The 24,226-nt window shown below is 40.5% G+C and overlaps 1 protein-coding gene across 1 annotated transcript in view; it reads left to right on the forward strand.

Annotated features, from left to right (window-relative positions):
* Positions 1-24,226, forward strand: part of TMEM132D (transmembrane protein 132D) — a 774,579-nt gene that overhangs the window by 359,472 nt on the left and 390,881 nt on the right. Inside the window, exon 3 of the mRNA XM_021072330.1 lies at positions 3,935-4,081. Coding sequence (XP_020927989.1) covers positions 3,935-4,081 — 147 coding nt within the window. The remainder of the gene's footprint in view (positions 1-3,934; positions 4,082-24,226) is intronic.

Here is a 24,226-nt window from a genome sequence, read left to right on the forward strand (position 1 = left end):
AATATGATAGCAGCTGTCCATAGGGAATTGAACTCTTTTTTTTTTTTTTTAATCACCCATCTTGCTTTCTTACAATTAGAATGAGTCCCTGCAAGGCGGAGGGCATAGCACAAGTGTCCAGAAGTTTAGGTGGTTTCTGGCCTGTGCCTGCAATTCCCACTTTATAAATGACAGCATTCAAGATGTTAGCTTGGGTGAGGATTATTTATAACAGGAAATATTTTAATTTTTTTCCTCTAGAAACAATGCTATACAGGGCGTTCGCCTTCTAAAAATGCCAACTTTAGCACTGGGTGGGACGAGGGTCATATGTGAAAAGTGATACCTCTTCTCTTGGTAGACCTGTCAAACCAGCATATTTTGGGGTCCCCAAGACCATCCCTGGGTTTGATGACTTATTAGGAAAACTCCTAGGGCTCGGTGTAGAGTCAGATTCATGGGTAAGATTGATTGCACCTAAAGGACGGAAAGCAAATTCAGCCAAGGGAAAAGGCACATGGAGCAGAGTCTGGGGGAACCAAGCACAAGGGAAAAGCCACTTGATTCTTCCAGCAAGTGTTGTGACAACACGTGTGAACTGTTGTCTTCCCGGAAAACTCACTGAGCCTGGGGGCTAAGAGTTTTTACTGGGGAGCCCTAGGCACCGTCTGCCTGGCAGGCACTGAAATTCCAGGCCACCAGAAAGAGAGCAGGTGTCCGGCATAAACTATATTGTTTGTACAAAAGTTTAGGCTCAGGAGTTCCCATCATGGCTCAGCGGAAATGAATCTGACTAGTATACATGAGGTTGCGGGTTTGAACCCTGGCCTTGCTTAATGGGGATCCAGCATTGCTTTGAGCTGTGGTGTAGGTCACAGACAAAGCTCGGATCCTGCATCGCTGTGGCTGTGGTGTAGGCCGGTAGCTGTAGCTCTGATTCGATCCCTAGTCTGGGAACGTCCGTCCATATGCCACAGATGCAGCCCTAAAAAGCCAAAAAAAAAAAAAAAAAAAGGTAGGCTCAGAGAACTTCTCTTATTAGGGACTTGGGGGAACCTTCCTGAAATCCAAGTTCCCACGTGCCAGTCCAGGACCAGCTTTGCAAGCCTGCCTTTATCGATGGCAATCTCAGACTTACTATGTTCACTCTTTTCTGCACAATATGCTTTTATTTTTATGGAAAAAAAAACTTATTGGAATACAGTTGACTTACAATGTTGTATTAGTTTCAGATGCCCAGCAAAGTGATTCAGTTATACGTGTACATATAGCCATTCTTTTTTTCCCATGTAGATTATTTTGGAATATTGAGTAGAGTTCCCTGTGCTATACAGCCAGTCCTTGCTAGTCATCTATTTTATATATAGTAGCATGTTAATCCCAACCTAATTTATCCCTCCACCTCCATGGTTCCCCCTTTGGTGACCATAACTTTGATTTTGAAATTCTGTTTGTTTCTGTTTCACAAATAAGTTATTTTGTATCATTTTTATTAGATTCCACATAGAAATGATATCCTATGATATTAGTCTTCATCTAACTTTACTCAGTATGATCATCTCTAGGTCCATCCATGTTGCTACCAATGAATGGCATTATTTCATTCTTTTTGATGACTGATTAATATTCCATTGTACGTGTATTCACCACATCTTCTTTATTCCATCCTCTGCTGGTGGACACTTAGGTTGCTTCCATGTCTTGGCTATTGCCCAATATTTTTTTGCTTATGCTTTTTAGGGCCGCAGTCATGGCATATGGAGGTTCCCAGGCTAGGGGCCTAATCAGAGCTATAGCTGCTGGCCTACACCACAGCCACAGTAACACCAGTTCTGAGCCGTGTCTGCAACCTACACCACAGCTCATGGAAACTCCAGGTCCTTAACCTACTGGGCGAGGCCAAGGATCAAACCCAAAGCCTCATGGTTCCTAGTTGGATTCATTTCCACTGTGCCACGACAGGAACTCTCCAGTATTTTTTAAAAGTTGTTTCCATGGGAAATAGCATCCCTAATGCTTGCAGACATCTCCTTTCCTCTCCAAGCCCTAGTCCTAAAAGCATCATCTTTTCCTCTCTCCCTACTCCTAATAGCAGGGGGTGGTCTGGCTCATCTCCTCTGATGATAAGAACAAGATTTTAAAGATGGAGACTCAGGACCCACCTCCTTGCCTCTGTGTTCATACAGGTACTACCGTTGTAAATCTGGGGACAGAGGCTGCCACTCTCCCACCTGGCCACCCATCCACCTGCCCCATCTGTCCCCTAGCATTCTTGCTTCCAAATCCTTTATATTTTCCTCAAGGGACTAAGAAAAGAAAACGCAATGGGAAGCAGAACTTGTCCCAGCAGTTTGTACCTCTGACTGTTGGCCATGTCCTGACACTTGTCGTTGTACTCTATCCTTTCCATCCCATGTAGTTTTTTTTTTTTCACTTGAAATCCCTGAGAGAAAAATAAGACATACGAGGAAACCAGTTCTGCTGTGCATCCTGCTGCCTCTAGCATCTGGCTTCTCTGATATCTTGGGAAAAAAGCCTATGAGCATATCATCCGTCTTTTTCCAAGAAGGGAGGGAGGGAGGAAGGAAGGAAGGAAGGTTGGCAGGCGTGGATGGAGGATAGAAATAATAAGCAAAGTCTGTGATGGAGGGCACACTTTGCTTGGGCAAAGTTCTCTTTGCCTAACATCTGAGCAGATGTTAGATCTCGCGACAGGTCCTGACCAGCATTGGGTAACAAAGGATGTGAGCGGGATCAAATACGTGGCTTCGGCACAGAAAGTTTTATGTGATGCCAAGGAGAGCGCCGAGCTTGGTTCACCTGGTATGGTGATCAGGAGCCATTTCAAATCCTGGGTCATCTGCTCATGAGGTGTCTGCTCCCTGGGTTGCTCAGCCTCTCAGTGAAAATGAAGATGTTACTGAGCTCAGAGGGCGTGGGTGAGAGGGAAACGGGAGAGAACTGTAACGTACTTGGAAGAGTGCCTGATCCGTGGTAAGTAATCGATAATGATAGTGGTGGTGATGGGGTGATGGTCCTGGTGGTGGTGATGACAATGACAGTGATGGGGTAGCAGGAAGAGCACAGAGGTAGAAACCAGACCGATTCGCGTGCCTATCAGCATCTCTCTTTGCCTATGAACCGTCGTGATTCCTGATCCTGTCTGAGCTGCAGCCTCTCCCTTTTGAACTTGGAACATTGCCTAGGAAATCAGATGAGAGAATACTGATTTAGGGTCTATCAGTGCCTGGCATGGAAAAGACATTCCAGGGATGTGCATTGTTATTTTTAATTTTACTTTTGCAGTTTTTTCCATGTTGAAAGGCTTATTGAAGTAGAGTTGACTTACCGTGTTGTGATCTTTTCTGCTGGACCACAGAAAGATTCAGTTACACCTGTACACACATCCGTTCTTTTTCAGAATTTCTTCCCATGTAGATGGTCACAGGATTTTGGGTAGAGTTCCCTGGGCTATACAGCAGGTCCCCCGTTGGCCAGTCATTCCATATACACAGTGTGCATATGTCAGTTCCAAACCCCCAGTCTATCTCTCCACCCACCTCTCCCCTTTGGTGACTATAACTTTGTTTTCAAAGTACTTTTACAGTTTTGATGAATGTCCTCTTTCTAGCTTCAACAGTCTAATGGTATTCAGGTAATTCTTTTTTTAATTAAAGCCATCCGCTAGCGTAACCTTATTTCTTTATGTCACTCATGCTTGCCTATGTCAGTGAACTATTTCGAGCTCCTCTTTTAAAGGAAGGAATAACTGGGGAAAAAATTAGGACGGATGGACTGGTAGGTGATTGCAAATATGTGATCAAATTCTATTAAACATGAGCATCCACCTGCTAGGCGACAGTGTGCCATTAAGTCCCCTGTGTTCCCAGCAGCAGCAGTGGTAACCTGGGGGTGTCCAGAGCCGTCTCAGCTGTACGCTTGCTGTCTCCAACAGGGCAAAGGTGATGAAAGGCATGAACATCATTGGGGTGAGAGCCAGCAGCCCTTCCATGTGGGAGGTCAAGGAGAGCACGGATTACACGGGGAAGTACACGCCAGCTGTCATCATGTGTCAGAAGAAATCTGCTGGCTCAGAAAACCGGTGAGTCCCAATGGCCTGCAGTATATTCAGATTAGCTGCGACGGTGGCCTGCTTTTCCTCCAGATTTGCTAACAACCCTGTTCGCTGCGGTTTGCACTTGGGGGTGTGTGGTCTGTCGCATTAGTGCTTTCGAGGTAAGATGGACAGACTCCCTTATTTGGAAGAGGTGGGCTATTACTCACAGTGGACCTACTTAAAATCCCAGCACAGCTCCTGATCACCTGCAGGGACAACTCCACGCAGAGGGAATTTGTCTACAAATGATGTCGTGTGGCAGCACACCCTCTTTCTGGTCCCTATGATTGGGTCAAATGAAAAGACTGGGCAGCTCTGATTAACATGGCCTGTTTTGCAAATGTTACAAACAAGAGTTGGGTGGTCTCTCGGCGCACGAAGGAACCTTCCACAGTTGCTGAATAGATTTAAATGAAATACATGGATTGTATTTGCAGGTGGCCATTGTCTGACAGTCCAGTGAACGATCTGCTTTGCAGCTGTAGGAAATTGTGCCTCTGTGTCTGGTGCCCACCAAGTGAGAAATAGTCCATTTCACAGCTGGGCAGAGAGACTCGGAAACTCAGTGGTTCTTGATGTATTTCTGTTTTTTGAACCCTCATATGTGTGGCTCCAGAGGATTTCTAGTCTAGTCACCTGTCTTTGTCGCTTTTAGGTTGGTTGCCTTTTTTTTTGGTCTTTTTAAGTCTGCACCCATGGCAATGACGTTCCCAGGCAAGAGGTCCAAGCGGAGCTGCAGCTGTTGGCCTATGCTGCAGCCTCAGCAACATAAGTTCTGAGCTGTGTCTTTGACCTATACCACAGCTCAAGGCACTGAGCTCAACGCACTAAGCAAGGCCAGGGTTCGAACCCACATCCTCATGGATCCTAGTCAAGTTTGTTACTGCAGAGCCACAACAGGAACTCCAGGTTGGTTGCTTTTTGCTCCTTATGTTATCGGCAATTGAAACACTAATGCATGGATCAATTCCAGGATTGAACCTTATTTCAGGAGTCTGTCTTTTTAAACGTCAGAGCTCAATGTTTGGAAAATATCTTTATTTGGCATTACTTATTCTAATACAGAGGTTGTGGATCTCAGCTAATGGTTATTTCCAAAGTGTGTTTGACACCAATTTGGGGGTGGCGTGACCTGGACTTCTCTATGTGCTCCTTTGTCTCATGTGGGTGCACCAGGGTTTGGGTTATCAATTGTCAAGCTCTGGCATTGTGCCTTTCCTTTGGTGACCAGTGTTTCTAAGACTTTTTTCCTTAAAGATTTGCTAGTAGAGCCAATAAGAGGGGAAAAGAAGCAATCTATATCTGAGTTCTGCCCTACATGTTTATATAGCAATGGTGCATCATGCGGAGTGCCTTCATTTGCTTAAAAATAAACACGCATCCAAAGGTGTCTGTGCCAGTGACATGGCTTGGGAAATAAGATGCTACCTCAATTAAAGGTTTCCTTTGTGTTACGAAGTTAGTAAAAATTAGAAAGGATAGATAGGTAGGCAGGTAGGTAGGTAGATAGATACATGGGTAGGCAGGTATTTTATTCTTTACCAGAAAGGCAGGGTGGAGGTGGGGGGTGGGTGGAGATTTGGAGTAAGAATCTCAACCAATGTGCTTTTTTTTTCCCCTCTTGTTCTCTTCTTTCTACTCTGTAAATTAGCAATAGTGATTGTGGTGTTATGTGCGAAATTCAAAGCGATTTGAAGAATTTGAGACATTTTATTGGATGTCTGGCTAAGAATGCATTCAGTTCATCTTGAGCATGGAGAAGTCAGGAAACTTTTCAAGGGTACTGTTAGGGGGTTAGGTGTAAGCTGACTTTTTATGGATCAAATAAGGCAGGCTCTCCCAGGGGTTTTAACACGTCCTTAAATAAATCAGAAACTCAACAGCTCCAGAACATATCTCAAAACATAAAAATGTACGGTGCTTATAATTTTCTCCCTTTCATCTGCATCATCTTCTTTAAGAAACAAGTACTCTGAATGGAATATCAAGCTACTCCTTCAAAGATCTGATATCATAACGCGATTCACTAAGGAGAATATTCCTAATCCCTTTGTGAATTCTGATTTCGGTTTTCTACTTCCTACTATGGGTCCAGATGATGGAAAAAATGGTACATGCACACATAGACTACATAAATGCATGTAAATATGCCTACATATGTAATGTTATGTGTGTATGTGGAATATTATATATGGATGTGCATATACAGTGTTTGCCTGTGTATGTATATATAGAACACATATGATATGGGCATTTAAAATGTACATATATGTACATGTATTATTTTATGTGATTTATATACACATATATGTGTTGATGCAGAGCTTTATTCTTTTTTTTTTTTTAATCCAGTTCTACACTGCCAGGAAGCATTTGCTTAATTTGGAAGCTATAGAATGTAAGCTCTTTTAGTTGGGAAACCATGTCTGTCTGGTTTGCAGCTGTTTCCAGCCCCTAGAGTCGCATCTGGTACACAGGGGGATCTCCATAAATATTTGCTTAATGATATTCTAGAATTAGACTATATCTCTGTTCCATTATATATACTATATACATTATGATGCAAACCCATACATACACGTATTAAGTTGTCTCTGACACACCTGTTCAAAAACATAAGGTGCATAACAGCATCTATATTGAAGCCCCATTTGGGGAAAGTGCAGAGAAGGAGACTTTTTGAGCAGAAGGACTGGCAACTGTGATTTCTACTGGGAGGAGCTGGGAAGTCGGGGGAGAAGACTGCATGTAAATTACTTTTTTACTGTGAGCCATTTGGACTATGAATTTTTTTACTATGTGCATGTATTACCATTTAATATTATATACACGGTTAAAATAGACTTTCTGGAATATGATATATTCATTTATAGGTTCAACTTTTATCCTCACTTCAGAATTTTTTATTTCCTTTCTGTCTTTATGGAATTAAATAAAGAAAAATCATGCTCTGCTCTTTGGGTTAATGAGTGGACCAAGAGGAGCTCTTTTTCTCTTTCTTTAAAGGCTAATTGGAGGACATATTATGGAGTAGATGTTTTAATATTAGTAGGTTTTGCTTCAGCAGCTATTTTGCTTTATACAGTCTTCCTACTCTCTTTGAATGCTTTTCAGTTATTCTTACAAGTCAAGAATCAGATCATCGGAATGCAAAGGAGGGAGTCTTAATTAGCTTGAGAGTTATGGATTTTGTCTTGCTAATAATTCACCATGGATCACAAAGTTGCGTTAATGAAGTTAAGGCACTGTGACAGGTGTAATTTTATGGATTAAGGAGACACGCATGCTAGTGATGAACTCCACAGGAGCGAGTGAAGACCTCTTATCTAAGTTGAAATACATCCATCCTTCTTTTGAAGAAGTTCGGTTGCCGAAAACCTCATCATCCCAGTATTAACATATGAATGTTATCCACAGCTATCAGATCTGTTTTGACTAAGCATGGCAGGGAAATATTACGGAACAGAAGCAGAATAACTAATTATGCTCCATCCGTCAAATTCCACTTGGCATTTTCCGAATCTTGCTCACTCTAGCACTATGTAAACTTAGTCAATGTGTAACAAAAGCCATGTGCTTTTTATATCTTTGCTCTTCTCTGCCTAGATGAGTGTTTTCCAGTTTGCCACAGTTGCTATTTAAATGACTTTAGGCCATACAAAGAAATGGGGTCAAATAAACTTGAATGAACAGAAACTTATGTGCTTTCCAGTTCTCCAGCAAGACTTCTGATTGAAGAGAAATTCATCTCTTTTAGAGACTAATATATCTTTAAAGTCTCCATCCTTTGCTAATAGATTGTAGACAAGCAGGAGGACGTAGTTAATCTTTTTTCATGATTATCATCTGTTTACATCATGCGAGATTGAATTTCCATTTATTGTAGGTAATTTTGTTACAGAGTTCAAGCTCCTACTACGCACCACACAATAGGCCAATAGATCAAGAAACGAGTTGTCAGCACAAGGAACGATGACTTCATTCAGAAAGGCAGCAGACCAAGAAGGTGGTAGATGAATGTCCTAAAGAACCATCTCACCTGACTTAGAGAATTCAGGCAGTTTTTCTAGTAAAAGGGGAGGGGATGTGGTGGGTTGTTGCAAACTTCTTGGTGCTGGAATCCATTGTTCTTGCAGCTGTCCACCTAGGTCAGATCACCACATTCCTGAAAACCTCCAAAAAAGACAAATGCTACTCTTTCTGCAACTTTTTATCTCTATATGAATGCAAAAGTGTTATACCTTTAAGGTCAGAGTGTTTGGCCTGGGCTATCCTGTATATTTCAGGCTGTAGGCGACTTTCTTAATTTGTAGGAAAAGCAATGAAATACAGAGGTTAAAGTAAAAGAAACAGATCCAACATAGAGACAGATTTGTTCTTCCCCCTTACAATATGTTTCATTTTAAAACAAATATAATTGAATCACATGAGGTACCATAAATAAAAAATAATATTTCAAATATATATGGATGTGATCACAAATGTGAATGTATGTTCAAAGTTAGAATATGCCGGCATTGAGAAATCCACCTTATACTATATTTGTTAGGGTTGGGTTTGATTATTTAATAAGAGTGACTTAACCAATTAGAATGACTTAAACAAATTGAAAGTCTATTTCTCTGTCACATAGTAGAAGCCCCACTGTAGGCAGGCCCATGGCTGGTATGGCAGCTCCTCAGCATCATCAGGGTCCTGGGCACCTATTTTTCTTCAACACTGTATTACTGCATGGCTTTCATCCTCATGGATTAAGATGGCTGCTGGAGTGCTAGCCATCACATCTGTATTGCAGGCTAAAGAAAACTGACAGAAAAGGGCCTTCTCTACCAGATCTCCCTTTAAGCAACTTTCTTAGACGCTCATGCCAGCCCCCCATACTCCTTTGCCTCTCACTGGTCAGGACTTAATCACATGGCCACACCAGACTTCAAAGAAAAGTAGGAAACATCATTGATTACAGGCAACCATGTGCTTAGCTCAGAATCCATTTTCTGTTCCAAAAATAGAAGAGCAGACTGGACAGCCTGGGCAATCAGAAACCTCTATCTTAGCAATTTATAAAGAATAAACAGGAGTTCCCGTCATGGCGCAGTGGTTAACGGATCCGACTAGGAACCATGAGGTTGCGGGTTCGGTCCTTGGCCTCGCTCAGTGGGTTAAGGATCATGAGCTGTGGTGTAGGTCGCAGGCATGGCTCGGATCTGGCATTGCTGTGGCTCTGGTGGAGGCCGGCAGCTGTGGCTCCGATTAGACCCCTAGCCTGGGAACCTCCACATGCCGAGGGAGGGAACAGCCCTAGAAAAGACAAAAAGACAAAAAAAAAAAAAAAAGAATAAACAGTACATTGTGGGATTTCTAATGGGATGAAGGAAAGAGAATGGTACCTATCTCATTCTACCCGGTTTCTGTGGACATCTCCAGTGAAATATGATAAGGGTGTGAAGACTCACATTAGCAGTGCACTAGCAACGTTATCATGCATGTGTTAGACACAGAGAGAAGTGTTTGTGTAAGGTGCAGGACTGGGTTGAAGGAGGATGCAAAGATCACCAGTCTCAATTGTGCCTTAAAAAGTAAAGGACCAAGAATGTGAGCGAGGGAGACCCAGGCATTAAACAAAAAAAATCAAGACTGTCTCCTAAAAATCTACAGGAGTGGGTGATACAGATGGCTATGAACATGTCAAAGGCAGCAAGATTCCTTCTCTGGACTGGTAACAATAAAAGGCACTTAGTGGGCAAGGAGTGCACCTTTGAAGCAGGTGCTCAAATAGGCAGAAAACCCATAGACTTAGGAAAATATCGTCTTAAGAATTGGAGAAAAATTCTTAAAAATCAGAGACAAACAGAATTCATTAGGGTTAGTGTTAGGGTTAGGGTTAGGGTTCAGTAGAGATGCTTTTAAACACTCATTCAGTAGAGATGATTTTAAACATTCATCAGTGTTCTCAGATTCAACATAAGCACAGTATCGTCAAAGAAAAATGAAACCAGCAAGGCTGAGAAGCCGTCTGAGATAAGAAAGATGGGGAAAAGGTGAGAAATATAATGGCTATTGGATTTGCTGCTGTAGAAAATGAAATCAGTGAAGTTGAGAAAAAACTTTAGGAGGAGAAACTTCGGAGGAGAGACTGAGAAAGAAGTGAAAGTAAGAAAGGGAAATCCTTGAAAACCAGTCAAGCAAGAGTATATGGAAAGAAGGACTATATGAACAGGTAGAGATTACCTGGTCATCAATAAGGTCCCACTAGTTCTACCCTCAAGAGAACTGAAAGCAAATGTCCACTCAAAGACATTGTACACACGTGTTCACAGTAGTGGTTGTCATGACAACCAAAAGATGAGTGGATAAACTTGTGATACTCCATGCACTGGAATATTATTCAGCCATAAACAGGGAAGAAGTGCTAATAGGTACCACCACACAGATGAACCTTAAAATCATTGTACTATGAAAAATAAGCCAGATGTAAATGACCACGCATTGTATGATTCTATTTATATGCAACGTCCAAAAGAGGCTTTTCTTTTTTTTTTTTTTTTTACACCTGCACCCATGGCATATGGAAGTTCCTGGGCTAGGAGTCAAAGCAGAGCTACAGCTAGGGTCTACACCACAGCCACAGCAACACTGGATCTGAGCTGCATCTGTGACCTACACCACAGGTCATGGCAATGCTGGATCCTCAACCCATGAGGGGTTGAACCCGCATCCTCATGGACAGTATGTTGGGTCCTTAACCTGCTAAGCCACAACAGTAACTCCCAGAAGAGGCAAATTCTTAGACACAAAAAAGTAGATTAGTGGTTGCCTGGGGAGGGGAGAATGGAGATATTCTGGTAATGGATATGGAATTTCTTTGGGAAGTAATACAACTGTTTCAAAATAAGTTAGTGGTGATGGCTGTTCAATTCTGCAAAGAAGCTAAAAACCACGATGGGTAAACGTTGAGATGGATGGTGACTTTTATAGCCTTTGACTCATATCTTAATAAATCTGTTATACATCACTTGAACACAAAAGAGCTTACACGATAACGCCAATTCGGCTTATAAATAGAGGGCAGGGAAAATTGAGGAGATGTTCCATCAGGATGTTGGCCATGCTCATCCCCAGATGGTGATATTACTTGTGATGCGTAATATCGCCTTCATTTGCTCAATATGTATATCTGAAAATTCCCGTTGTGAACATGGCTTTTAAAAAAAAAAAAAAAAAAACTAGGAAGAGATAAGATAGGGAAAGCAAACCAAAGAAAGTTGTAATGCACTTCGGCTGGGAAAACGGTTTAATTGAGTCCTGGACATCTGTCCTTGTAATTGCTGAGTGGAATACTGACAATTTGGGGATGCTTTCTTCATCTGCTGACTTGACTAAATTTGAAGTCAGAAAGATCTGGCCCTTTTCGTTTTGTTTATTTCAGGCAAAAGTTACTCGTAATGGAGATATTATAGATTGTTTAACCATGTTCTGATTTGCTTTAGAAAGCGGCTTTAGTGATTGCAGTTTATTGCTGCTTGACTGTGTCAAGATGACAGAGTAAGTGATGGGGAAAAAAAAGATCTTGAAGTTTTTTTAATTAATGTAATAATTTGATTAGAGGCATTTTCTAGCAATCTGTCTTCGACGAGACAGTTCAGCTCTACTGACATCCAGAACCTGAGTTTAGCAACAGCAAAACCTGAGACAGGGAGTTCCCATTGTGGTCCAGTGGAAATGAATCTGACTAGTATCCATAAGGATGTGGGGTTGATCCCTGGCCTTACTTGGTGGGTCGGGAATCCGGCATTGCCATGAGCTGTGGTGTAGTTCGCCGATGCAGCTCGGATCCCATGTTGCTGTGACTGTGGTGTAGACCGGTATGTGAGGCTCCGATTTAACCCTTAGCTTGGGAACTTCCAATTGTCTCCGATATGGCCCTAAAAAGCAAAACCAAAACAAACAAATAAACAAAACAAAAAAAAACCCTGAGACAATGGTATAAAGTTATCAAAATGTTATGTCTTTCCTGTGACCAATGGGATTTTTTTTTTGATGCCTTAAATGCTTCCAGTATCTTTATCATTGGCTCTTATGGATTATAATAGACATACATATTATCATCTGAATGATGATTCTTTTACAAGAAAGGACATGGGCGTAAGATTCAGGAAATCTAATATTCATTTCTCATTTTAATGCTGGCCACCTCGAATTTCACCAGACAGGGAATAAGAGGTTAAAACATCCTATTCTGTAATATCAGCCTAATAGTGTCCACCTTGGCTGGACTATGATGAGACTCTCATCTAATCCTACATGTGAACAGACACACTTGGAAATAATCCAGAGTGCCAGTTAAAGAAATCCCACCTATTAATCATTCTTAGATTGTTAAAATGACTGTGTAGTAATATGCCCCCTACACCCAAGGCCTCCTAAATCATGAAAGATTAGACTTTATTTCCATAGCCTAGTGGAAAATTTCCCAGAGAACCAGGTGAATTACATCAGTTGTATGTAGAGCCTGTATTGGGTATGAACAAAGTTTTCCCATTGTGTTTTAAGTTTTGACTCTGTCAGGATCATTTCCATTCAAGTTTGTTTTAATAACTTCTGCATTAGAGATACAGTAGACCAAGGTATTATTTCCCTTACTAGGAGATGTCATTTCTCCTAATCATATTGGCAAAAAAAAAAAAAAAAAAAAGATGCAAGTAATAACAGGTTCTTCTGAGAATGAGGGAAAACGCAGAATCCTCACACAGCGTTGGGGGAATTATAAAGTGGTTCAAAGTGGTTCGTATACTTTGGGAAGAGAATTGTCAATACCTAGCTAATGACTTTCCAAACGTGCATCCATGAGTTTCCAATGCTCCTCACTGGGTTAAGGACCCAACGTAGGGTCCATGAGGATGCGAGTTCCATCCCTGGACTCGCCCACTGGGTTAAGGGTCCAGTGTTGCCACAAGTTGTGGCGTAGGTCGAAGATGTAGCTCAGATCTGGTGTTGCCACTGCAGTGGCATAGGCCTGTGGCTGCAGCGCCCATTAGATCCCTAGATTTGGAACTTCCATATGCTATAGGTACGGCTGTTTAAAACAAACAAACAAACAAACAAACAACAACAACAAAAACTTGCACCCATATGATCCTGAAATCACAGTTGTGGGTACATCCACTCCAGATAAAAGCGTAGCCATGGATATGAAGAGATGTGTACAAGAGTGTTCATTCCGCATTTAAAATAATAGCTAACTGTTGAAAGCAATCTGTATACCCATCAAAAGGTGAATTGATTTAAAAATGGTAATTCATATAATTGAAACTTACGCAGCAATTATGAAGAACTGCCTACCTATAATTACTAATGTTTATCAACAGTAGTTTGAAAATGTAATCTTCAGGGGAGTGGGAAACTTGACTAACAACATATGCAGTGTGATACCATCCAGGTAATTCTAAGAAGAGACCCACAGAAAAATGTGGATTTTTACACATTTTTAAATTAATACAGATTTAATGGGATGAGAGATGGCTGCTACTTAAAAGACCAACATTTGAGCCACAACCCAAAGGACAGTGTGCAAGGATGTAGGTCAGTCATGGTGGAGGAAAGGGCTTTAAAAATCTTCCTAAAGAATGGAGTTCCCTTTGGGGCTCAGTGGAAATGAATCCAACTAGTAACCATGAGGTTTCAGGTTCGATCCCTGGCTTCGCTCAGTGGGGTAAAGATCCGGTGTTGCCATGAGCTGTGGTGTAGGCCGGCAGCTGCAACTCTGATTCGACCCCTCCCCTAGGAACCTCCATATGCCACTGGTGCAGCCCTAAAAAGAAAAAAAAAAAACTGAAAAACAAAAACAACTTCCTAAAGGAGTTCCCTGGTGGCCTAGCAGTTAAGAATCTGGCATTGTCACTGCTGTGGCATGGGTTCCACCCCTGGCCCGGGGACTTCTGCATGCAGTGGGCGTGGCCAAAAAAATCTTCCTGAAACAGCACCAAGTTGTGTTCCGAGGGGGAGATGTAAGCTTATTTGTCTCGCTTCCATTAGCAACATATAGGCTAAGAGAGGAGGCAGCGATAATTCAAACACATGATATTACAGGTTCAGGGAATTATGAGCCTGACTCCCTAGGAAATGATACCTGGGGCTGACTCCTTTACCACTTTCTGACGCTAATCCAATCCCATTATATGGTAGCCCGGGGCAGTGTGAGGTTTGCCTTAATTTACCCTTGTGTTGCTTTACTTTTATGGCATCCATATATTTGGTATTTAACATCTCCCATTTCCAAGCAGAGTACCAAATTTAGAATTAAATTATTTAACACCCACTTTCAGTGGGTAACAGCAGTGAGTTACTGTTGCACGTCTTTACTGGGGAAATTTCCTTTGCTTTCCATAGGATCTCCAGAGCACTGCAATAATACTAAAACATTGACTGGCTTTTCTGCCAGAGCTACAGAAGTAACAAACGTGGCATAAATAATAATCTAATAGAAACAATAATTATCTTATGCCACTTGCTGCTGTTCATCAAAATTACTTCATAAACACACTGTGGTGTTGTAGATCATAGCTAATGTGTGGTTGTTGTGGGTTTGTGATTTCGTAGAGCCCTACCAACCCATTGTCATATTGCCTCTTCATTCACTGGAATTACCAAAAATGTCTGCAGTAGCAGAAGTATCTGATGTGACACGTAACATCCATTGCGAAAAACATGAGCTGCTCTTTGTCTTTATCCAAATTTCTGAGCTTGAAACGTCAATGAATATGTATGTGTGCACCTGAGTGTATGTGTGTGTGTTTACAGCCATGTGTGCAGAGCCCTTGGTGTCCTCCATTCCAAACGTGGAAAACAACAACAGGAAACGCCCTACAGAAAAAAATTCCATCTGTATCTAACTCGCTACCTATATATTTGTATATTTTTTTCCTCTAGATTTATATCCATACTCATATCTTTAACTTATCTGTATCATGCCTATTATAAATATATATGCATAATATATATGCACAATGCAAAGTATAAATTATAAATATATAAATTAAAAATGTATAAATTATAAATATAAATTATAATTATAAAAATATAAATTATTTTTTATTTTAAAAGGGTCATTAAAAACTATAATTCAAAAAGATACATGCACCCCTATGTTCATAGCAGTGCTGTTCACTATAGCCAAGGCACAGAAGCAACCTAAATGTCCATCTACAGAGGAATGGATAAAGAAGATGTGGCACATATAGACAATGGAATATTACTCATCCATTAAAAAAATGAAATACTGCCATTTGCAGCAACATGGATGGAACTAGAGATTCTCATACTAAGTGAAATAAGTCAGAGAAAGACAAATACCGTATGATATCACTTACATGTGGAATCTAAAATATGACACAGATGAACCCATCTACACGACAGAAACAGATTCATAGACATGGAGAACAGACTTGTGGTTGCCAAGGAGGAGGGGTTTGGGAGAGGGATGGAATGGGAGGTTGGGTTTAACAGATGTAAACTATTATACATGCAAGGGCTAAACAACAAGGACCTACTGTATGGTACAGAGAACTATGTTCAATGCCCTATGATAAACCATAATGGAAAAGAATATAAAAAAGAAGACACACACGTATGTATAACTGAATCACTTTGCTCTATAGCAGGAATTAACACAATATTCAAATCAACTATACTTCAATTACAAAACAAATTTTTCAAAAAAGAAAAAAATACAAAGGTCAGGAGCTTTTGTTTTTGCTTTTAAAGATATTTGTTTTGATGAGTGTCCATTGTAAAAGCAGGTGCACAGATTTCTGCATACCTTGGATGTTTTTGACAGTGACAGGTGACATTCTTTGAAAAAGTTATTTTTAGAGTTGAGTTATACAGGCTTCCAGAATCTCTGATCTGTGTCTTCATTCCCCATGACCATCTTTGCTGTAAGCATCCTACCAAACATGCTGAAATTACCTGATTTCCCTGGTGTGCTTAGCTTGATGGAGCAAATGCCGTATTTGGATTATCTGTTTCTTGAAGAGTGCTTGGGGAGCGGTTTAGAAAGATAACAGTATTTCATGGATAGTAAAAAAATAAAAAAGAAAAAGAAAAAGAAAAGAAAATTATGGAATCCATCCAAAGAAGCATTATTTACAGTCCAACTGTGAAAACTATCATCTTGTTTCTTATGTTCTAAAAATTTCACTCTGATTATTGTTCTCTTGGTTGGGATGTCTTATTTTATTTTTAAGTGTACCTATTTTGGATTTTCTGTCGTTTCTAAAAGTGCCTTTCTCTGACAGTTGTCATCTTCCATGCTGTGTGCCAGGTAGTTCAAGAAGTTTCTTTGGTGATTTCTTAGTCTTTTAACCCTGGTGATTGATTTTGTCCGCAGTTAGCCTCGTGGACTTTCTCTCTTAGGAATGGTACTTGAACTTAGATGTAGTCGGAGAAATTAACAATGAGGGCAAGGAACTTTATACTCCTACTTAGAGTTCTTTTATTTGTTACAGGTTTTGAGTTATAAATTATATAACATAAAATTCGCCAATTTTAAGTATGCAGTTAAATGAGTTTTAGAAAATTTATTTTGGGAATTTCCATTGTGGTGCAGTGGAAATGAATCCAACTAGTATCCATGAAGATGCAGGTTCAATCCCTGGCCTCACTCAGTGGGTTAAGGATCCTGAGTTGCCATGAGCTGTGGTGTAGAGTGCAGACATGGCTCAGATCCTGCACTGCTGTGGCTGTGGCGTAGGCTGGCAGGTGTAACTCCAATTCAGCCTCTAGACTGGGAATTTCCATATGCCATGGGTGTGGCCCTAAAAAGCAAAAAATAAATATAGAAAATTCGTTTTGTTGTTCAGCTATTACTTCTCTCTCTCTCTCTTTTTTTTTTTTTTTTTTTTTTTTTTTTTTTTGTCTTTTTACCTTTCCTAGGGCTGCCCCCGTGACATATGGAGGTTCCCAGGCTAGGGGTCTAATCAGAGCTGTAGCCGCTGGCCTAGGCCAGAGCCAGAACAACTCAGGATCCGAGCTGTGTCTTCGACCTACGCCACAGCTCACAGCAATGCCGGATCCTTAACCCACTGAGCAAGGCCAGGGATCGAACCTGCAACCTCATGGTTCCTAGTCAGATTTGTTAACCACTGTGCCATGATGGGAACTCCTCACCTCTATCTCTTTTGAGAACACTTCCATCTGTGGGAAAAGTCCCTTTTAATCCGTTTGCTGTGAATTCCCACTTCTTCCCTAGTTCCAGGCAACTACTTGTCCCTTTTCTGAATCCATAATGGTTCCTTCGCCATAATAGCCTAAGCTGGAAATAACCCAAATATCAATCAATTGGTGAATGGATTTTAAAAAGTGCTACATTTTAGCAATGGAATAGTATGCAGCGATGAAAAGGAACCACCCTACTGATCTGTGAAAAAATGTGGACAAAGCTCAGAAATATTATACTTAGTGTAAGGAGCCAGTCGCATGAGATGACATATTCTCTGGGCCCACTGATAGTAGGTTCTCCATATTTGCAACTTCCATATTTACAAATCCAAGCAATAGCAGATTGAAAATATTTTTTTCAAAAAAATTCCATGAGTGGTTTTTAAATCTGAAAGTTTGTTTCTGTTTTCAAAATAAGTTCCTTTCATCATTTTTTTAGATTCCACATATAAGTGATATTATGTGATGTTTGTCTTTCTCTGTCCAACTTACTTCATGCAGTATGATAATCTCTGGGTCCAGCCATATAGCTGCAAATGACATTATTTCATTCTTTTTTATGACTAAGTAATATTCCACTGTGTATATGCACCACATCTTTTTTATTCACTCCTCTGTTTTTTGTTTTTTGCTTTTGTTTTTGTCTTTTCTAGGGCCGCATCCATGGCATATGAAGGTTCCCAGGCTAGGGGGTCTAATCGGAGCTATAGCTGCCAGCCTACACCAGAGCCACAGCAAGGCCAGATCCGAGCCACGTCTGTGACCTACACCACAGCTCATGGCAACACCAGATCCTTAACCCACTGAGCGATGCTAGGGATCAAACCTGCAACCTCATGGTTTCTAGTTGGATTTGTTAACCACTGAGCCACGACGGGAACGCCATTTTCACTCCTCTGTTGGTGGACATTTATGTTATTTCCATGTCTTGGCTGCTGTAGATGGTGCTGCAATAAACATTGGGTGCATGTGTCTTTTCAAATTGTGGTTTTCTCTGGATATATGGTTACCATAGGCGAAACCATTGGGGGAAGGGAAGAATTGAAAGGGTGGGAATAACATTACACACTACTGTATAAAATAGATGATTAATTAGAACCTACTGTAGAGCACAGGAAAATCTACTCAATGGTTTGTAATAACCTATATGAGAAAAAAGAATAGATATATTTATATATATGACTGATTCACTTTGATGTACACCTAAAAGTAAATCAACTGTAAATCAACTATATAGTTGATAAAAAATAAATTAAAATTTAAAAAAGTTCCAGAAAGTTCCAAAAAACAAAACTTGAAGTTGCTCTCATACAACTATTTACCTAGCATTTACAACTATTTACATAACATTTACATTGTTTTAGGTATTATAATTAATCCATAGATGATTTAAAATATATAGGATGATGTGCGTGATTATATGCAAATACTGCACTAAAGAGACTTGAGCATCTTGGATTGTAGTATTGGGGTGGGGTGGGAATGAATCCCCACAGATACTGAGGGGTGACTATCAATACAGTTTTAGATCTCATTTTATTATATTATTTTCATTAAAGTATAGTTGATTTACAGTGTTGTGTCAGTTTCTCCTGTACAGCATGGTAACCCAGTCATACACATATATACATTCTTTTTCTTACAATGTCTTCCATCATATTCTATCCCGAGAGATTGGACACAGTTCCCTAGATCTCATTTTAAATTAATTGATTTTCTGTTCCTCACTGGGATCCATTAAGTTATCAGGCGCCAGATGACTTGAATTCTTTCTGAATTTATTTTCCTTTTATTTTTATATAAACTTGCTCTTTTATAAGTTTTAAGAACTTTCTCTCAAAGGAACCCTTCCATTTAAATGCTCTGTTATCATCAGGAGAAGAAACGACCCACAGATCAGCCATTCTAATTACAGGCAGCATTAAAAGCTTTCTTCAGCTTACTATTCTGAAGAGGTTTATTTCTTTAAACAGAAGATGCCAATCAATAAATGCAGGGGACTCTACATCATTCATCTTTGTCATAAGGGCAGATCCAGTTTTTATACCATAGTAATAAGATGTTAAGGATGACCTCAACTCACATTACAAGGTCAGTGATCGCTTTCCTATAATCTGAAGTCTGAAATATACCAGAGGGAAAAATATTTTTTTCTTATTCAGTTGTGGACCAGATTAGCTATAGAGAATGTAACTGTGTTAGGATCAACTTCACAATGTGCAGATATCGATTTACATGCAGCTGTCCAGTTTTCCCTGAACCACTTGCTAAAGAGACTGTCTTTTTCCCGTTTTATATTCTTGCCTCTTTTGTCAAAGATCAATAGACTATAGATATATGGGTTTATTTCTTGACTCTCTATTCTGTTCCATTGATCCATATGTCTGTTTTTGTACCAGTCCCACACTGTCTTGATTACTGTCGCTTGGTAATATTGTCAGCAGTCCAGGACAGTTACACCTCCTGTTTTTGTTTTTGTTTTCTCTTTCCTCTAGGTTTGCTTTGGCAGTTCTGGGTCTTTTATGGTTCCATATAAATTTTTTGCGTTATTTGTTCTGGTTCTGTGAAAACTGTCATGGGCGGTTTGATAGGGATCACTTTAAATCTGTAGGTTGCTTTGGGTATTATGGCCATTTTAACAATATTAGGCGAAATAAGTCAGAAAGACAAATACCATACAATATCACTTATATGTGGAATCTAAAATGTGGCACAAATGAACCTATCTACAAAACAGAAACAGACTCACAGACTTAGAGTTCCTATTGTGGCTCGGAGGAAACGGATCCAACTAATATCCATGAGGACGTAGGTTCGATCCTTGGCCTCGCTCAGTGGGTAAGGGATCCAGTGTTGCTGGGTAAGGGATCCAGTGTTGCTGTGAGCTGCGGTGTAATTTGCAGATGCATCTTGGACCCTGCATTGTTGCTGTGGCTATGGCCTAAGCCGGCAGCTGTAGCTCTGATTTGACTCGTAGTCTGGGAACTTCCATGTGCCTTGGGTGCAGCCCTAAAAAAAGCAAAAAAAAAAAAAAGACTCACAGACATAGAGAATATACTGTGGTTGCTGATGGGGAGGGAGTGGGATGGACAGGGAGTTTGGGATTGGTAGATGCAAACTATTCCATTTAGAATGAATAAGCAATGAGGTCTTACTGTATAGCACAAGGAACTCTATCCAGTCTCTTGTGATAGACCATGATGGGAGATGATATAAGCAAGTGAATATATATGTATGTATAACTGTGTCACTGGGTACAGCAGAAATTGGCACAATATTGTAAATCAGCTATACTTTACTTAAAAAATAATAAAAGAAAAGATGTGCAGAAATCACATGGGACTTTCTCAACATATGAATTCATTTGACATTGGCTTTGGTCATGGGTTTTGTGTTTGTCTATAACCACTCAGCACTTTCCTTGTAAACTTATATGTGAGGCAGAAACAGACTCATAGATATGGAGAATAGCTACAACTGCTGGCCTACACCAAAGCCACAGCAAAGTGGGATCCATGCCGCATTTATGACCCACACCACAGCTCATGGCAACACCATATCCTTAACCCACTGAGCAAGGCCAGGGATTGAACCAGTGTCCTCATGGATACTAGTCAGATTCGTTTCTACTGAGCCACGACGGAAACTCCGATGCACACTATAATGTATGGAATGGATAAATAGCAAGGTCCCACTGTATATGGCACAGGGAACTACATTCATTATCCCATAGTAAACCATAATGGAAACGAATATGAAAAAGAAATGTATGTATATATAATATGATATATAATATGTATAACTGAATCACTTTGCCTTACAGCAGAAATTAACACATTGTAAACCAACTATAGTTCAATAAAATAAATTTTTTAAAACATTACAAATTCAGGACCTCCCATCATGGCAAGGCAGAAACGAACCCAACCAGTATCCATGAGGATGCAGGTTCAATCCCTGGCCTTTCTCAGTGGGTTAAGGATACAGTGTTGCCACAAGCAGTGGTGTGGGGCACGATGCAGCTTGGATCCCACTTTGCTGTGGCTGTGGTGTAGGCCAGCAGCTGTAGCTCTGATTGGACCCCTAGCCTGGGAACTGCCATATGCCATACCTGTGGCAAGGAAAGAAGGGAGGGAGGGAGGGAGGAAAGGAAGATAGATTATAATTTCAAAAGGTAAAAAAGTTACTTCCCATTACTTGGTAATTTACAAGACCATTGTTTCAGTAAACCAGGTTTTCTCCACTCAGAATTCTCTTTTCCAATATTAAAGCAGCTGCTAATATTCACAGTAGAAAGGCAAGAAAATCACATTCAGTAAATCCCCAGGTACCTACAAAGTTTAAGTCAAATCACTGTGCCCAAATTCAAGGCTGCCACAAATTTGATATGTTCCGTCTTACCTCTTACCCTAATGAGAGTCAGGACCAGACTTTCCAGGTTCAAATCCCAACCTCATTTATTGTATTAGTAACTATTGCTACCAAAAATGGGGTTTGACTGCTTGCTGCTCTAAAGCCAATAGTCGAGAGACAAGATGGGTGGAAAGGCAAGTCTGCTTTATTTTGGAGGCCAGTTTCTGGGGGAGAGGGCAGACTTGTGTACGAGGGCTGACTCCTCCCCTGACAGTCAGTGGGCAAGAGCTTTTAAAGGGGAATTTCAGGGGTGTACAGGTGGAAGGAGGGGGCTGTGCGCAGAACAGCACAGTCAGCTCCGCCAGTCTTCTTGAAGTCGGTCATGGTGTGGTCTGATCAGCGTCATCTTGATTGTTATAAGAACAGTTCCTCTTCAGTTCCAGGGTCAGCTTGTTCCCATTTCTTTGAGGCCAGGTCTCAGAATTGCGGCAGTTTATGTCCTGGCTATAATCTGGTCATCACGGAGTTAACTTCTTCCACCTGGTGGGGGCTTCCGTCTCTATAAGACAGCTCACAGGTTGCGGTTCAACATGATATATAGCCCTGGAGGAGGAACTGAAGGCCTTGACTTTGTTTAGTGGTTAAACTATTATTATTTGGTCTTGTCTGACTGCTTTCCTTTTCCTTTTTCTGTGTGTGTGTTTTCTCACTTCTCTGATTAAACTTACTCTTTGGCTAAAGTTTTTCTATAGACCAGAGGTAGGTGGAGGACACGGGGGCGGGGGAGGACCATGGCACCAATGGACCATGGACCCCTTTTCACGACCTAATTCTTCACTTTGCTTCTGTCCCTTCCTTACTCAGAGTGCTGTCTCTCCTCCTTTCCTGCTCCACCAGACTGTCATTGTTAAAGCACCAGCTACAGCTTCTCCACGGTCTCTGATCAGCCCCAATTTTCTTTAACCATCTCTGTACATTTATTCCACCCTTACCATAAATCTAGCTCTCTTAAGGTCTCTCATCAGATTCTGCTCACTTATTTAGGTTCACATCAGCTTGTGTTCTTGAATGTATACACCATTCCTCCAGTTAATTCGTGGATTTTATTCACATTTTTTAAATCACCCACAGCACCTAGCGAGTATATAATGCATAGGAGTTACTCAGTAAATATCTCATTGTTCTGTATTGTGTTCAGCCTTTGTATCCAAATTACTTTTTTTTATAGCTGCGCCTGCAGCATGTGGAAGTTCCCTGGCTAGGGGTTGAATCGGCCCTGTAGCTGCCAGCCTCAGCACAACCACAGAAGCACCAGTTCTGAGCTACATCTGTAATCTATGCCACAGCTTGCAGCAATGCCAGATCCTTAATCCTCTGACCGAAGCCAGGGATTGAACCTACATCCTCATGGACACTATATTGGGTTCTTAACCCACTGAGCCACAATGGAACACCTCCAAATAACTATGGTTGAGATTGGTCCAGGTTTCCCAAAGTTCTGATGTTAACATATTGTTTTCACAATTTTTACCGAATCTCTCCTTAGCCTGCAGGATTACCTGCCTACTTCTTTAAATTCTTACATTCTTAAATGTAAGTAAATATATTAAAAGGGAGCTTATTTTGTCCAAAACAGATAACCAGGATAACTTGGATCCAGAAGTTAACTGAAATTCAAACAATGAGAGAAGTTAATATTATTGAATTGCAGGTGGACATTGCTGTATGTGTGTATCCACACACATACACGTATATATATATTTTCAGATTCTTTTCCATTATAGGTTATTACAAGATATGGAGTAGAGCTCCCTACTGTGTTCCGACAGTAGGGCCTTGTTTATTTTATATATAGTATTGTATATATGCTAATTCCAAACCCCTAATTTATCTCTCCCCCTTCACTGTTTGGTGACCATAAATTTGTTCTGTATGTCTCAAAGTCTGTTTCTGTTTTGTAGACAGGTTCATTAGTGCCATATCTGAGATTCCACATATAAGTGATGTCATATGGGATTTGTCTTCCTCTGTCTTGACTTATTTCACTTCGTATGATCATCTTTAGGTCCACGCACATTGTTGCAAATGGCGTTATTTTATTTTTTAATGGCTGAGTACTATTCCATTGTATATATGTACCACATCTTCTTAATCCATTCATCTGTCAATGGACATTTAGGTTGCTTCCATAACTTTGCTATTGTGAATAGTGCTGTAGTGAACATTGGGGTGCGTGGCTTTTTTAGCAAGAAAGTAATTTTTAATTCAAGTGTGTAATTTTTTTTCAACATAATGCTATGGCACACATCATAGACTAGTTATGTTTATACTTAACAGGGTCCCTCCTCATTGTTTTATATGCACTGTGAAACCTAAAAATTCATGTAGCTTGCTTTATTACCCACTTTCTTACAGTGTTCTGGAACTGAACCTGAAACATCGCCAAGGTCTGCCTATATTAAAGACAGCTCTGCACCAAACTGAGGGCTTTGTCCTTAAGGGAATCAAAAGGACTGAAGGAAAGATGGAATAGTGTTACTTGTTTCGTATGTGTTATCTAGT

Source organism: Sus scrofa, chromosome 14 (assembly GCF_000003025.6).
Source record: "Sus scrofa isolate TJ Tabasco breed Duroc chromosome 14, Sscrofa11.1, whole genome shotgun sequence".
Lineage (NCBI taxonomy): Eukaryota > Metazoa > Chordata > Mammalia > Artiodactyla > Suidae > Sus > Sus scrofa.